The sequence below is a fragment of the Canis lupus genome, chromosome 34, assembly GCF_011100685.1.
Source record: "Canis lupus familiaris isolate Mischka breed German Shepherd chromosome 34, alternate assembly UU_Cfam_GSD_1.0, whole genome shotgun sequence".
In the NCBI taxonomy this organism is placed as follows: domain Eukaryota; kingdom Metazoa; phylum Chordata; class Mammalia; order Carnivora; family Canidae; genus Canis; species Canis lupus.
The window spans coordinates 39003042-39019069 of NC_049255.1; the positions used below are offsets into that span (position 1 = coordinate 39003042).

The following is a 16028-nucleotide window of genomic DNA, read 5'->3' on the forward strand; positions in this document are numbered from 1 at the left end:
TTCAGTATAACTGAGAGTATATTTATGTTACTTTCTGGGCAACTACAAGCGCTTTTGGGGTTTCTGCTGTTTTTATGTTTTTCCTTCTGCTTAAAAATAGGACTTCTCCGTTCTACTTCCGTTGTAACTTCACACATCCCGTAATTCAGCTGGTAGATAATGGGTGTTTTGGACTGGTTATTGACAATTCTAGATGCCTGGGACAGGTATATAAATACATTTCCAAGTTGTCATAATGAGGGAGGATTGGTATATGTGCTTCTCTTATTTGGGGGGAAGTCAGAATATAATAATTATAGTGTTTTGTTGAAAGACATTCAGTTTCAGGTTACATTTGCTGAAGCGTGTAGCCTGGTCTATATGTTACATTAGCAGTTGTCCTCGGCAAAGACTACTCTGGGACAAACCACAACTTAGATTTTACATCAGAGGTTTGGGCATTTATAATGAGAGAATGGGGCCTAGACAGCAAATGTTCTAGATCACTTTCTAGGTGAAGACACTGAGATCCAGAGAGGTAATGGAAGAGAGAACTGTAAATTCACTATGAGGAGGAATTTTTTTGAAAGATTTATTTATTTTGAGAGAGAGAAGAGCGAGTGCACTGGGGAGGGACAGAAGAAGAGGGAGAGAAAAACTCAAGCAGAATCTGCACTGAGTGTGGAGCCCAACGCAGGGCTCGATCTCAAGACCTTAAGGTCACGACCTGAACCAAAACCAAGAGTTGAAAAAAAAAAAAAAGAGTTGGTTGCTTAACTGTGCCATCCAAGTGCCCCTGCAATGAGGATTTTTTGCCACATTTGTTTTCATTTCTAGTATTTTTGAGAATGACTATTCTAGTTGTTTACCTTTTCTTTTTACATACCTTTATGTAATCATTTTTTTTCATTAATGAGCTAGCAAACATGGTATACAGATTTTTTTTTAAATTGAAAATCAAAGAACTATTAAAGGAGAAGATGTTTGAACCTTGGAACTTTCTTTTTTAAGCCATTCTGAACAAAGCTAAAGTTTAAGGAATTCTAGAGGGAGAAAATAGAGATTTCTTTTAATTCTGGATACTTTATGGGAGACAGAGCTTTTATAAATTATTTTTGTGATCCACTTCCTCTCTCACTTTTACAAATAAAGGTAAATCTTCAATTTGTTGCTTATCTTTGCTAGAGATTATCTTTGTTTGAGGAACAATAGTTTAAATGAATACTCATTATATTCCTTGTAAAAAGGCAATGCAGATATCTAGATCCTGTTATGAGTGAGGACCTTGAGGGACTCTGAAATTGCATTGGATCATTTTTTAAGGATCTCTCGAAAAGTAGGATAACTGACATCAGGACACGGCAATACCAGTGCTCTTCCTGGGCTTTCTTTGCACTTGTCATAGGGAGAAGGGACAAGAGGGGGGAGGAAGGAAGAAGGTGAAAGGTAGAGGAAGAGGAGGGGAGGAGGCAAAGTGCTCCCTGTGTTGTATTTATCGTCTGGCATTCACAGTGTTTACCACATACAGGATTGTTTTCAATCTTCGTAAGAACCTTCTGAAATACGTATCATCATTTTACAGTTGGGGAAACTGAGACTCAGAGAAAGTATAGCCCTCCTAGGTCTGCAGCTAGTACCAGAGATACTCCAAAGCTGGTCTTTCCATCACTACAAAAAAGTGATTCCCGGGCTGTTCCTTATGTCTGTGGGCTTTTGTTTGTTTGTTTGTTTTTAATGAACAATGCAAAATTCACTTTATATTTTTTATTTCTGTAAGAGACACAGATCGGGAACACTGAAAAACAAAACTGGCTCTGCACCGTGGTATGTTGCTAGTATCCCCACTTGGGGAAAATGTAAATACGGTTTCGACTAAAGCGCAAGTAGAGAATTCAAAGTGAATATCAGAACTGAAACAAAGCCACATTTCGTGCAGCACACGTTAATAGCAGAACGTTGATCAGGGGATGTGATCTCATTTCATAGCAAAACTGGTCCTGCAAGCCCAGGTAATTCAGGAAGCAGAATGGTAATTATTCACAGCAGAAAGCAGGTGGTATACTGTTACAGTACTACAGTAGGAAGTCAGAAGGTCGCAAAGCTTGCAAGGTCCCTGACACAACCTGAAACTGCTTGGCCCCCTTTAAAAAGAAATAATAAAATGGGAGAGAATGAAGCAAGTTTACCTAACACATCTTTGCAAGGTAAGTGCCAACAGTCTTTGAAATGTTTCCCATCAGAGAATCAAGCAGCTTCTATTACAAAGTGTGTGTGTGTGTGTGTGTGTGTGTGTGTGTGCGTATGTGCCCGCGCCCACCTGTACACACACACACACACACGCACCTGCGTGTGCCCTGCCAAGAGAGTTTCAAGCTATGCTCTGAGGGTGAGGAAAAGGGGTGAGGATTTTTCCTGTTTCAAAAGAAGCTGGCTGTCTCTTGGGCTCAACAACTTAACCAACACAAAAACCCAAATTGGTGGAGAGTGGGCAAAGCCTTACCTTTATTGTCCATTATAATGCGGGAGAAATGCTGTGACCAACTTGTGGTGCGGATGTCTTCCAACATTGACACAGAATTGTTTTTTGCCACTACTTGGGCAAATTTTTATTTGTAATAAAGTTTTGCCATATCTAGGGTTTTCCAGCTAAGTGTCCTTGTCCTGATATATTAATATAACCAATTTTTTTTAATATAACCGATTTTTATGGTAGAAAATGGGATCTCAGAGGAGAGCACAGCAGTTGGGAAAAGGGGGTTTATTTTACAGGTACCTTTGTCCTTTGAAGGGATTGGCTTTGTTGACATTGGCTTGTCTAGGCTTCTATGGTTAGGCTTGTTGATAGAAACAATACAAAGTTGCTCACATGTTTCACTATTTTGAGTGAGAAAAATTCCTTCTTAAAAAAAAATCAAAATTGACATAATGCTGATTTGCTGCTAGGATTTGTAATAGGATAACGTCTTATGAATTATTCGTTGCCTTTACAAAGACATTTTGGTCAAGATATGTTTTTAATTGACTGATAATGACATTTTAGTTTTGTTCTTGTGATACTACCACCAAGAAAATCCCAGTTTTCTATTTAGGCATATAATCAAGCATATAACTACATCTGTGAAATATAACGTGCATGAGAATAACAGTAAGATGATCACAGACATGCCTGGTCATAAACTGTCCATTTTCTAAAGTTAAATTGTCCTACAGAGAATGCCTGTGTTTTTCCTTTATTTTCTTTAATCATTTCTCCACTAAACCTACCTAAGAATCCCAGAATCTTATTTTATTGCTTTATGTTTCCTAAAAAACATTTTGTTAAATACTGCTATTTTATAATTTCAAATTATAAAATGCTATTATCAACACTTTTAGTTTAAAGGTTAATACAAAAAAGAGTCATTTTAGTGCACTCTATTGAAGAAAAACAAGCCAAAAGACTTATTTAGCTTGATTCTATGAAATGACTAACTTATATGTGTTTTATGGAGAAAATGATTTTATGATTTTATGTATGTGATCATAGCATATATTTTGTCTCTATAATGTCTTTTCTTTAAAAAAAATATATGGGAAGTATTTAGATTCTTAATATTGTTCATATAAGGATGATTTCATATAAAATGTGTATAACTCTTTGGCAACCGCCTGACTAGCCTGCTGTATAGACTTATGCGAGCGCATCACTGTGTCTGGGTTCGGAGGTTTTAGTAAACTGAGGAGTAACCAGGGCTTGTCTCTCTTTGTGTCAGGATCATGGGAAATATTTGCTTTGTATTTTAGAGTCCTAGAATGTCTATAGATTTTGTTTTACTTTTTCCTCTGGAAAAGGTAACGTTATGTTATGGTGATATGTTCCACTATAAAAGGCGACTACATGCACACATGCATATACACACCCACATATCCTTAATTTCAGAATTAATAATCGGTATATATCAGAAAAAATGTATAAGTTTTAAACAAGAGCTATGGTGAATAATTTGAATGTTATGGTTTGACTTAGAAAATCATGTGCTAGATCCATAAACGTTCTGTGGCTGAGGGCCACTTGGGAGATCAGTTCTATCTCCAGCTCCCTTGTGAGCTCTGTGAAAACTTTTCCACGGGGAACATGTTGTTCCATCTGAGTTGAAATGTACCCTTAATGGGTCTACAAATAGTTCAGATCCATCTTCCTGGAATATTGCGATGCTTTGATTCCAGTTATATTTGCCTTAAAATTAAGTGAATTTAGTAATCTGGAGAGAGCTAATGATAAGTGAGGGTTCTTCAATTGTTGACTTTAAATTATTTCTGGATTTCTAATTATAAAGGAAAGTACTGTGGGGATAATTTGCAGCTTCTTGTGTGGAGGTGAGAGATTTGGTAAATGTAATATCTTATAAAATGGATCAAAATATTTTCTGGGATCTTCATTTCTGGAATGGTCTAACATTATTCTTTTTGCCTCGCAACATCCTGTTCCAAATCTCACATTGAGTTTAAAAATTGTTGAAGTAGATGAAAAAGGCATTTTGAAATGTTGTTTGATTCTGCCTTTGACTTAGCAAAGATTCTGAAATACTCTGAAATAATACAATTATTATCAGCTCAGCTGACAAATAAGCATGCTATAGCAGAAATGACTGCATATAAATACTTTGTTTTGCACATTAAACATATGGATGATTTAAGTTTTTTGGTTGTGAAGATTGTAAGCGATAGATTAGCATTCAAACTCTATCATGTTCTTTTAATAGTGGTTTTCTAATGACACGTGTCTAGATTGTGACCATGTCTCGTCCCAACTTGGAGGGCAAGCCATAGACATTGTCAAAAACGATCCATTTTAGTGCTGTTTCCTGTAGGTTTTATACCTAGTAAGCCAGTGAGGAGGGTACCCTGGTTAGTGGAGCCTCTAAGCAATCAGCAGCTATGATATCAGGAACTTATTTTTTCCCAAATGAAAATGAAGTCGTTCCAAGGTTATCTTCAGCTACATGTGAACAGATCTCAATTATCTTTTCAAACATAAAAAGCAATCTCTTGGGATCCCTGGGTGGCGCAGCGGTTTGGCGCCTGCCTTTGGCCCAGGGCGCGATCCTGGAGACCCGGGATCAAATCCCACGTCGGGCTCCCGGTGCATGGAGCCTGCTTCTCCCTCTGCCTATGTCTCTGCCTCTCTCTCTCTCTGTGTGACTATCATAAATAAATAAAAATTAAAAAAAAAAAAACAATCTCTTCCTTTCAGGCCCAGCGAAAAGTAACTCTACAGAGAAATAATATATGAGAAGGCTCATAATAGTCTCAGGATTCAAAAAAATAGAATTATCTAGCATTGGATAAAATGCTAGATTTTTTTTCTTATTTCTGAAAATATAAATAAAATATATAAAATAATGTGGCGATAGGAATGGGGACAAATGCTGAGCATTTTATCTGGTAAGGAAAGGCAGCAGCATCTCCTTCCACAGTCCCTGCAAACAACCCTGTACCACTGAGTAGCACCTGGCCAGTCTGCGAGAGCGGTGAAAGGCCACGACTGAACAACAGGAGGGGGGCAACTTCCAACCAGGCAGGTGGCTCCCTGGGAAATTCCTCAGGTTAAGATTTCTCCAGAAGCTACCTACCCTGGGGGCATAAAAGGGCCCCTTATCTGTATGGCGAGTCAGGAAGGACGTGCATTTTCTATTCCAAGATTCTTAGTAACAGGCAGAGCAGAGCCTGGTAGGGATTGTACAAAAGGGAAAGAGCCGCCACTATCCAGCTGTGTCCCTAATGTCCCTCATCCACCAAATCCCTCCTGCCTCAGCGACTTAGTCCAGATGAGCTTTTTCCGTTGTATTTCCCTCCTCTTCCTCCTTGGTCAAAGCATGTCGAAAGCCCTCTGCTTCTTAGAAAAGGATACGGTTTATAAATCCATCTTTGGAGGGATTTAAGTAAAAGATACCTCTTGGGTTCAATGCTGAGACAACCTTGAGAGCGGTTTCCTTGAGTGGAAGTCTCCTGTGGACGGCCCACACACCCTTGTCACCGAGGCCATCCACTTAGCTGCTCAGATGTCTTTGAGCATCTTCTACTTATATCTCCCCTTCCTACCCCAGTTCTTGGTTTTCGTGATCTAGGAAACCCCTCCTCTACAGGCTATAAAAGACTGGAGCTCAGGGGGAAAGAAAGGTCTCCAAGCACAGAAGGGTTGGCTAGACCCTGTGGAATCCAAGGCCAGGTCTAAAGAGCAATCAGCAGAGAAGAGAGAACTCTTCAACAAGGAGAATTTGGCTGTCAGAATTAGGGGAGGAAAAAAAAAAACCCTATAGAATCAACATTTTCAGGGTATGAGGCAGCTTACAGAGCCTCAAGTCTGATATTTTTACTTTGTAGAATAGCAAACAGAGCTGATGAAGGTAAGAAAATTACCCTTGGTTTCTCAGAAGCAGTTGCCAAAACCTAGATCTCCACCCTAGCTGCCCAGACCCTGTAATTTTATAGAGGAATTTGGCACATTCCATTCTGGAGGCATCTGCTTTCCTATTTGAAAAGGGAAAAAAAAAAAATCAGGCTTATGAATACTTTCAATATCGATACCTTTTAGAGTCTCTCGTTATGACCTGGAAAGGATTGTCCAGTATTCATTCAAGCTATTATGAGACTGGTCCATCCAGGTGTGGGATTTTCCTTGACTATAAAAGTTTCAGTTTTCCTTGACTTTCCTCACAGCCAAGAGGAGTCCAGACACACAGGCATTGCATGTATCCTGTTTCTCATGATATAACCTTTTTTTTTTTTTTTAAAGGGAAATTATACTTATCCTGCTGGGCTATGAAAAGAAGGAAAAAAAAATCTAGGCAGGAAGGTGCCTTAGTGTCTGTGCTGCTAAATTGCAGCCGGAGGGCAGCAGTACTGTATCCCCCAACCTGTTATACTGGTTTGGTGTGCATGTTTACTTTCTGTGGTGGAAAAAGTATCTCTGCATTCATCATTGCAAACCATGCCTGTGAGTGTCTTGAAATCTTTCTAAAACCAAAGAGGACTGACCAGTTTATGACTCTTCCTTCCCAGCCTATAGAACCTTAACAGCATTTTAAAGAAGGAGAAGTGCAAGAAGCTCTTGTTTAACTTATCCATGTTCCAGGAGGAAGGCTTCCTTCCACTAGCTCTCCCTGATAGGTCAGGGCACTTGAAGACCTGAGACATTTTGGAGTTGAAATTTAATTATTAAGGCAAAAGGGCATTTTGGAGTTGGAACTTCCAGAAGCTCTGCTGAAGAGACCTTATTACATAAGGATAAATTTGAACACATTTGGAGCCAGTAAAATTGCAGAAAATGTCAAGGCATGAAATCCCAGGTGAGTCTGACCTAAGTGGGTTAGGCCAGGGGACTCATGAAGACAGCTAAGGGATCCCCCCCCCCCCCCCCCCAGATATCAGAGAGAAAATCCCAGAAGTAGGCAGTGGGTTTAGGAGATGAATTCTGCAATAATGCATAAGAAGTAGTTAACGACAGCAGCACAACCGAGCTGAGGAGCTCTTTTTTTCTTGTCTTTGTAAATGGAAATAGGATCTTTACCTTGTTTGAAATAAAACAGGAAGCAATGTACTTAAATGGAACATGAGATAAAAAAGGGTGGTTAAAAACTTGGTACTCAATTAAAACCTACTGCTGGGGGAGAGGCCAGTTCTCAAACACTTTGAAAGTTAGAGTTTGTTCATAGACTTTTGAATGTTCTGAAAAGCAGAGTTTAATCCCCTTTGATTTAAATGGTATTTTATGGCACCAAAATTGTTTTAAAGGGAAACAAAAATTAAAGTCACTATAAAATCTTGAAAAGGTGATACATACCTACAGGATGACTTGATTGTTTAAACATTATTATTAATAATGCAATTAAATTTTTTCCTTATATTTAAAAGGCTGGATCTGTCTTTGCATCTGTTTTCTTTCCTTAAAGAAATAAAACAAAGGGTGTAAGTAATGATCTGATGATTGTACATGTATAAACACCTTATAATTATTACATTGTATGCCTATTTTCTAGTTTTGGAAAGAGTTTAAACAAATTTAGCTAACTGAGTAGAACAGCAAGCCAACCTTTTTTTTTTTTTTTTTTTTTTTTTTAAGCCAACCTTTTTTGTATCACAGTTTTTGGGGGGAGGATTAACCAAGCACATACTTGACTTATTGTAAGGTATTATAGTTGCTACATAAATGAAGGAAGATCAGGTGACTGACTAGATTGCAAAGAAAATGTGGTTTGGATGAAAACCCTCAAGAAGGAATTGAGCTTCGGTTTTATCCCTTGAGCTTTTAATCTCTCTCCAGGAAAAGTATGTGTAAATACTTTTATTTGCCAGGGCTGTTTTTGTTGCTTTGTTGATAGATGTTTAACCATCTCCACAATTGAACACTTTGGGAGATGCATTCAAAACTGTGTTTATAATTAATTGAAATGCAACTCACCTGTCCTCTTTAAAGCCCCTGGTCACTGTAATTCAAGATGTGTAGCGTATACTTGGAAAAAACAATAAGTGTGTGACTTCTAGTACCAAATCCTATCTACTAAAAAAGCCCAGAATAGAAATATTTTGAAAAGTAAACTACTGGACTTAATGCAATTCATATAAACATGCAAACGGTGTGCACATACACCTCTTAAGCAACACAGTCAACTTTGCTGTGTGACTTCAGACCTTGGTAAATGATTCATTTCTGAGATGTGATTAAACTCTTGAAACCATTCCATCTCTGTGATTTTATTTTTTTGTCTTCTCAAAAGTAAGTTCCTTTGGAATTGAGATGTGCGGAGTAGAGAGAGCTAGAGGGTCACTATGCTTTATTTTCCTTTTTGTTTATGGATATTTAATGCAATGAGAGACAAGTCCTATCTTCCTTAAACTACTGATAAATCTTTAAAAATTCTTCATCACGTCAGCATTTTTGGGTGGTCAATTTCAGAGGTGGAAAATGTACGTTGTCACCAAAGAGGTAATCACAGACAGGTATCTAAGAATTTATAGGGAAATCTAGGCATTTATGCAGAGTTTCATAGAGGGGATATGATGTAAACTGGCTCTGGCAGGTTTGGTAAAGTAGAGTAAGTGGCCAGAAGGAAGAAAATTTTCCCTGGAAAAAATAACAGCAGAGACAAGCCATAGAAATTCTACTGTCCATTTATTTACATGCTTTATTCTCCTCTTGTTGAAAACAAAGAGATTTTCCCAAAATTAATACTTTGAAATAAGCTATAAATAAGTAAATATAATAACAAAATAAGATTAAAATAACAATTAAAATATTGTATATAGAATATGTGCCAAAACATTCTAGTCAGCTACCAAACAGGACACAGATTTGTTTTCAAGCTTCCTAGCAGCCAAGAGAAAGTAAGAAATTGGTTTTAAGATTTATGATGTTCAAATATGTAAAAAAAAAGTTTCAGCTATTCAAGGGATGTATAGAGATGGTGACAGACATCAGAATAATTTCTATAGATGGCAGGGGTCAGATCTAGCTAGAAGAAAGGGATTTCATTAAATAAGAGTTACAGAGACAAAGAAAATAGTATTATTTAACTCATCTTAGAATCTTGCTATTCATGATTTTGAGCTCCTTAAGTTGCTCTCTTACTCTACTAGACATTTGTCAGAAAAAAATATATATAGGAAATATATCAAACATGTAATAAAAATCTGAAAATAATAAAAAAGGAAAAGGACACAGAATAATAAGAGATAGACTTAATATCTAAATGTTTATATGATTGAAATTTTAACATTATTAAAATTTCAGAGTATAAAAACTCATTTTGAAAATTAGGCTGCTATATATATTTTCTAAGGATATGGTATTACTCAAGTGTCTCTCCTGCAGTTTCTACTGGGTTTTATATAGTTGTTTTATGTTTATTTTGGTTAACTGAAGGTTTCTGTACATTGACTGTGGTGGATTTGGTTGGGGAGTGGGGAGTAAGTGCAAAGGGATGGAGAATAAGAATAGAGAAAAAAAAGAATAGAGAAGAGCACATAGGTATTGATGAAATGCATGTTGCGTTAAAAACCTTCTTTAGAAACTTTATAAACTGTAAGTGCACTGGGGTGATATTACCTTAAGTTTCTGTTTTTGATATGGATAAATAGGAATTTGGGTGAAAAAAGGAAAATAATAATAATGCTTTTATTCTTAAGCCTGAGTTCTCATCCGTTTTAGGTTCATATTTTATATTTTCAGTCTGCCATTTGCCTTCTGTGGATTTCTTTTATACATCATATTTCTTCTTGGTTAGAAAACTTACTTATATTTCTAGAAATTAGTACTTACTAAATTATTTGCAAAAATACTCTCAGGTGACTTGATAACATAATCCACAATAACATTGGTACTTAGTTCATAAAATGTTCTGGAAAGGTGATCTTCACATGGAATTTGCATTTACTTATGTTGATTCCATAGTAAATAATTTGTTTTTATAATCACATATACATAAAGGGGGGAATAACTAGAATTTATCCGGTACTAAATCAAAGCAGAGATTAATAGGCTTATTTGAATCTCAGAAATTTTGGCCTTTCTTTCACCAACAAACACATCAAACTCAGACTTCGAACCCTTGTATGTACTCATAGTCTCTGCTAAACTTTCTGTGGTTTGTTTTCTTTTTGTCATTCAGTTGTCAGGTCAGATATCATCTCAGTGATACCTTCTTTAGTCTTTCTCACTAGAGCAGCCATTCTGTCTTAATGTTTGACTTTAATTCTTTTAATAGCTCACTATGGTCTTTTAAAAACTTTATTTTATTTTTTTGGTGCATTTGTATATTGTCTATTTCCTGGAAAAAAATAAAAAAATAAACTCTTCTGTCTCTGAGATTAAAGACCATGGCTGACTTGCTTATTTCTCTATTTCTAGTGCCTAGAACCACACTAACACAAACTATATTTTCAATAAGTGTAGACTTAATATGCTCAGAAAAAAAGTGAAACATAAAATTCATATTATTCCTGTGTCTATGCAATTTACATTTATTCCAACATGAAAATTAGTTGAGCATAAAGTAGCAGTCACTTAACATGGTAAATACAAAATGAAATAAAACAAGAAAACTTAAGTAAAAAAAAAAAAAAACAATAATAAAAAAGATAAATAAAAGTCTTAAAATGGAAAGAAGCATTTGTCTAGAAGAATAATAATTGGCGTAGAGTCTATTCTAGGAGATTAGGAACAGTGTGCTGTCATTCAAAATTAGAGAATTGTTCCTTCTCATTTTCTTTCATTCTGTAACTTTAATTGGGGTTACCTAGATAAGTTCTCAAATAGTTTAAGTCGTGGTGATAGAAGAAAACATGTATTAAGTGTATACCGTGTGCCAGAGACTGTTCTAAGTAGTCAGTATATTAAAGCTTCACAATCACCCAAAGGGGAATATAGACTCCAATGCAAATAATTATGTGACTATCTCTTTGTTATAGAAAGAAAGCTGCCCTCCTGTTCAGTTTCAAATTCATCTTCATTGTTGTCCCTCATCACACAGTAATGGAAAACTGAGTTCATGTAATAATAGTGGGATTTGACCAAAATCAAATCAATGTGAGTCATACTTGAGGATAAATTGGTGTTCATTTGTAGTGAGTGCAACAGAAGGAAGAGCTTGTGAAAACTAGGTTTCTGGCTTAGGTGACAGAGAAAATAGTTCTGTTAGATGATTTAGGGGATGCAAGATGGGGAACAGTTTAGGAAGAGAAATATGAGATTGTTTTAAAGGAAATGATTTTAAGCTATAAGTGTTATATACTGATGAGAATGTCCAGGACCTAAATTGCAAAGATGATGCTAGGCCTTGGGAGAGAGTCCTAGGATGAAATTAAAGAGTTGGAAATTACTAAGACTGAAGTCCTACATGCCGCTGTGGATGGGGGGGGATTATACAAAGATAGATGTTAAAGGAAAAGGTGATAGAAAACACTAACATCTGAAGTGTGAACAGAAATGAAAGAAATGGGGGGGTCGTAGGACAAAAAGAAGATTCAGATACAGCATTTACAGGGCAATGCATAGTGAGGTTTTTTCTATTAAAGGAGTGAAGGATGTCAAATGTCAGAATAGTCAAATATTTAGGATCTGTTTGGTGATTCAAAGCCAGAATCAAGGTGCAACATGAGGAAGAAGCAATTTGAGAGTTATCAAGAACAAGGTGAAAGGCAAAGACCAAGTTGTAAAGTTAGGCTGTGCGAGCTACTCAGTGATTGTGCCGTGGGAACGGCCATGGCTGGGGAGTGGTAGACAGAAGATAGAACGAAGGAGGCAGATCCATCGCAGTGGTGCTACCAGTAGATATAATGTTCACCTTTCACAAATGAGAAATCAGTGTCGGGGGAGAAGGTGAAGGGTGTGTTTGATGAGATGAGAACTTGGTCTCATTAGAGCCACTTTATTATTGTTTTTTCTTCATTATAGTAACTTCAAAGAACAGGAGGGCAACTTTCTATAAGGAAAAATAAGAAGGGTGAGTGTAATGACAGATTCACCGAATTGTAGAGGAGAGTGGGTGATGGAGCTTGTACCAAATGGGCTGCATCTTTGTAGTAAAGGATGAGTACAGCCAAGTCTCATACAGCCAAGACTCAGGGTGGGGCTACGTGTGGGATGTTGATTCCATGAAAGAAAATTAAGAGGTTTGGCCTGAGGCAGCCTCAGAGAAGTTAGGAGACCATGAATATGGGAAAGCAATAGGAAAAAAAAAAAATGCCAATGACTAAGCCAGTTTTCATAGAGATGAGAGTGAGTGTGTGTTATTGGCTGGTATGCAGAGTTAGAGACGATTACTCTGGAAGATTGACACTCTAACGTGTAGCACCACCCCGAAAGCCCACTCCAGCTCTTTACCTTCACAGTCCATGCCCCTGGACCACAGCTGAACTAGAAGAGAGTGTACATTTTATTACAGAATCATCCAGCTTTTGAACAATAATGGAACACCCAGTTTTTATAGCTGATAAGCTTTTTATTTTTTTTATTTTTTATTTTATTTTTTAAAAAATATTTTATTTATTCATGAGAGATACACGGGGGGGCGGGGGCAGAGACACAGGTAGAGGGAGAAGCAGGCTCCATCCAGGGAACCCAATGTGGGACTCGATCCCAGGACCCCAGGACCGCTCCCTGGGCCGAAGGCAGGCACTCAACCGCTGAGCCACCCAGGGATCCCCCCGATAAGCTTTTTTAGTGGTGTCTTCTCATCTATGTAACATTTGAAAAGTGCCCATATATAACTGGCCATATAGTGTGAATGTGACAGACCTATGAAACTTTGGGATGATAGAGACCCACTTCCATTTGGCTCTGTTCGAAGAAATCAAAATAAGGTCGGATCAGTTTTTAACCTGCTTGAAGATTTGAGACGCTTGGATAGTGATTTGTAATCGAGTTTATATGGTTAAATCATTATCATTGATAATAATGAAAAGGGCAAGTAATAAAATTGGACATTTAGTAAATACCAATGACAGATAAAGCCACAGTTTAAATCTGGGGTGTATCTTACTTCATTGTTTCTTAATGACCACGTTTCCCAGGTGTACCATTTTAGAAGAGCTGCCTTTAAAACGACGATAGAAACAGACAAAAACACAGGCCTGCCCAAAGAGTGTTTCACACGCTTGCCATTTATATCCATATACAGAAATTAGTGACTGTCAATTTTTCTCACTGGAGAGAATATTTTATTCCCAGTCTATTCCATAGCTGATATATCTGCTTTTCTGTAGCTACCGTATTTTACACAAACTCATGCAATCTCCTGCATACGAATAGTGTTTCCTGTTTGAGTACCTCCTGCTTCCTCTTGTCCTACCTCCCCACACATCCTTATGATATTTCCATCATACCTGCATTCCCGGAACTTTTATTGAAGGTGATAAAGCTCTGAAGAAGTAGTTGGAAGTAAATGGGTTCTACTAAATTTAAGAATGTTTTGACCATTAACCTTCAGTTGGAAGTTTTAGGTGACCACAAACTGGTATAAAGGAATATAGATTTACCCTCTACAAAATACACTTTAAAAAGGTTTCTTAAACAATTGGTGCTTTGCTGATGTAATGGATACCTCCTCTTCAGTGTTTTTAACTTAACAAATTACATGTAAAAGCCATAAACTCCTTTATATTATCCATAAACATAATAAAAAATGTTACACCACATAACTTTGACTTAGTCAATAATTCTAGGCTTGGCCTTAGGGTTTAAAGAGAAAATTATTCCTGTTACACATTTTAATTATGCCATAAACTTTGGGAAATAGCTATTGATCCTCAGCATCTGACATCAGAAAAGTTGTTCCTCTCTTGTTCTGTAGCTGCTGAAAGTATGACATACAGACTAAAAGTGAAGAATTTCAGAGGAATCAAAGACACTACTTGCACAATAAAGGATGTTTTTGGTTGCAGTTGTTACTTAAATGTTAGGAGATATAAAGATCATCTCCTCTAAACAACTTTCTGATGAAACTAGGATCACACATTTGAGTTAAGAAATATTTTACCTTATTTTATGAAAAAAATTATTCTCTAATGGTACTCTTGATTATCGCTAATACTTTAATACAGAAATAGGGTTTAATCAGGAACTTAATATATATATTAAATATATATATATAAGGTTTTCCTAACTTACATAGAGTGATGAATGTTGGAATTATCACTTTAGAAGTAATTATTTCATAGTGTTTCATCCTTGAATCAGTGAAATGAACAAAGAACTCCATTCTGTCAAAATTAAATAGATATCTGAAAAAAATAAATAGGTATCTGACATTGATGAAGATGATGATGATGATGATGATGAAGAGAATAGTTACTGTACATAGAAATTTTACTAGGGGATGGGCATTGCTTTAGTTTCAATGGCCAGACTTAAGCCTCACATCCACCATGTGAGGACTGGTCTCAGTTGCTCCCTTTTACAGAAGGCTCAGAGAGATGATGAAACTGTTAGGAATATATAGGAACTAAATGGTAGAGTTGGGATTCAAACCCGGGTCTGTATGACTCCTGAAATGATGGTCCTGACTAGATATGGGCTTCTTAAGTTATTATTTTCAGCAGGTTGGAAATTCTTTGAACTTTAGACCATTTAATGTAAGTAGATTTGTAATCTGTATTTAAATCCGAACATACCAAATTTATGCGATTGTTCATTCAACAAACGTTATTGGCACACGATTAGGTACCAGGCATATTATTAGGAGCTGTTGAAGCTACATGCAATAAGTCATGGACACAGCAACTCATAGTCTACTGTATGTGTGTGTGTGTCACTATGTTTATATACCTTCAGAACTCTGATAACATTCTAGAATTACTCCCTCTCGAACTTTGGAATCTCATTCAATGTATGGTCATGCACCTTGGATACTGTAATGTCCTGTGTGGTCAGTTTGGAGACCTCAGTACCCATATAACCTCAGCCATTAAAGATGCTGTTTTGAGGGTATCAGCAGAGAGTCTATATGGACTTTTGTTGCCACAGGAACCCCTACTTTCTCACTGTGGGAACTAATAAGTAGTAGTCTTTAGCCATTTCTTCCCTACCCTTTTCTTCCTAATCCACAATGTGATGAAATCCCTCGGGTAAAGAATCTGTTAAGCCTTCCATGTACATAAGGCCCTCAATAGTGACTCTGGATGCGATGGTTTGCACAAATCCACTTAATTTAGCTTTATATTAAAAATATAAATTTTTAATATAATTTTTGAAATATAAAAGTCTATTTTTTTTATAAAGAAAAGTATAATTTTCCCCGAACTGTGCTTTAATTAGGGGGCTGCTATCTATCTTCCACTGAAACTTTTACGCTTATAGTGGTATGATCTTGTAAGGATGAGTTATGGGCAGTTAATTGTCAGACATGTCAAGTGTAAGCAAAATTTTCAAACTCTTTATTTATTTGTTTATTTTCTTAGATTTTATTTTGAGAAAGAGAGAATATGAGCAACAGGGTAGGAGGGAGAGAGAATCCCAAGCAGATTCCATGCTGTGGAGGGTGGGGGTGAGAGGCATACATGGGACTTGATCTCAT

The 16028-nt window shown here is 36.8% G+C and overlaps 1 protein-coding gene and 1 long non-coding RNA gene across 5 annotated transcripts in view; one reads left to right on the forward strand and one right to left on the reverse strand.

Moving 5' to 3' along the window:
- Positions 1-16028, forward strand: part of NAALADL2 (N-acetylated alpha-linked acidic dipeptidase like 2) — a 1187116-nt gene that overhangs the window by 307314 nt on the left and 863774 nt on the right. For 2 of the 4 annotated variants that reach the window (XM_038583935.1, XM_038583936.1), the window contains exon 1: positions 1991-2183. The exons of 1 other annotated variant lie outside the window; for it this stretch is intronic. In XM_038583935.1, coding sequence (XP_038439863.1) covers positions 2006-2183 — 178 coding nt within the window. In that variant the 5' untranslated portion in view covers positions 1991-2005. Of the gene's footprint in view, positions 1-1990; positions 2184-6914; positions 7308-16028 lie in introns of those variants that run through there. One more of the 4 variants, XM_038583937.1, reaches the window with a different exon arrangement.
- LOC111093881 lies at positions 1745-15263 on the reverse strand. Its single transcript, XR_005384029.1, has 4 exons — positions 15127-15263; positions 14624-14736; positions 7802-7903; positions 1745-2120 (listed from the first exon to the last, which is right to left on the reverse strand). It is a non-coding gene; the product is annotated as an uncharacterized LOC111093881 (long non-coding RNA).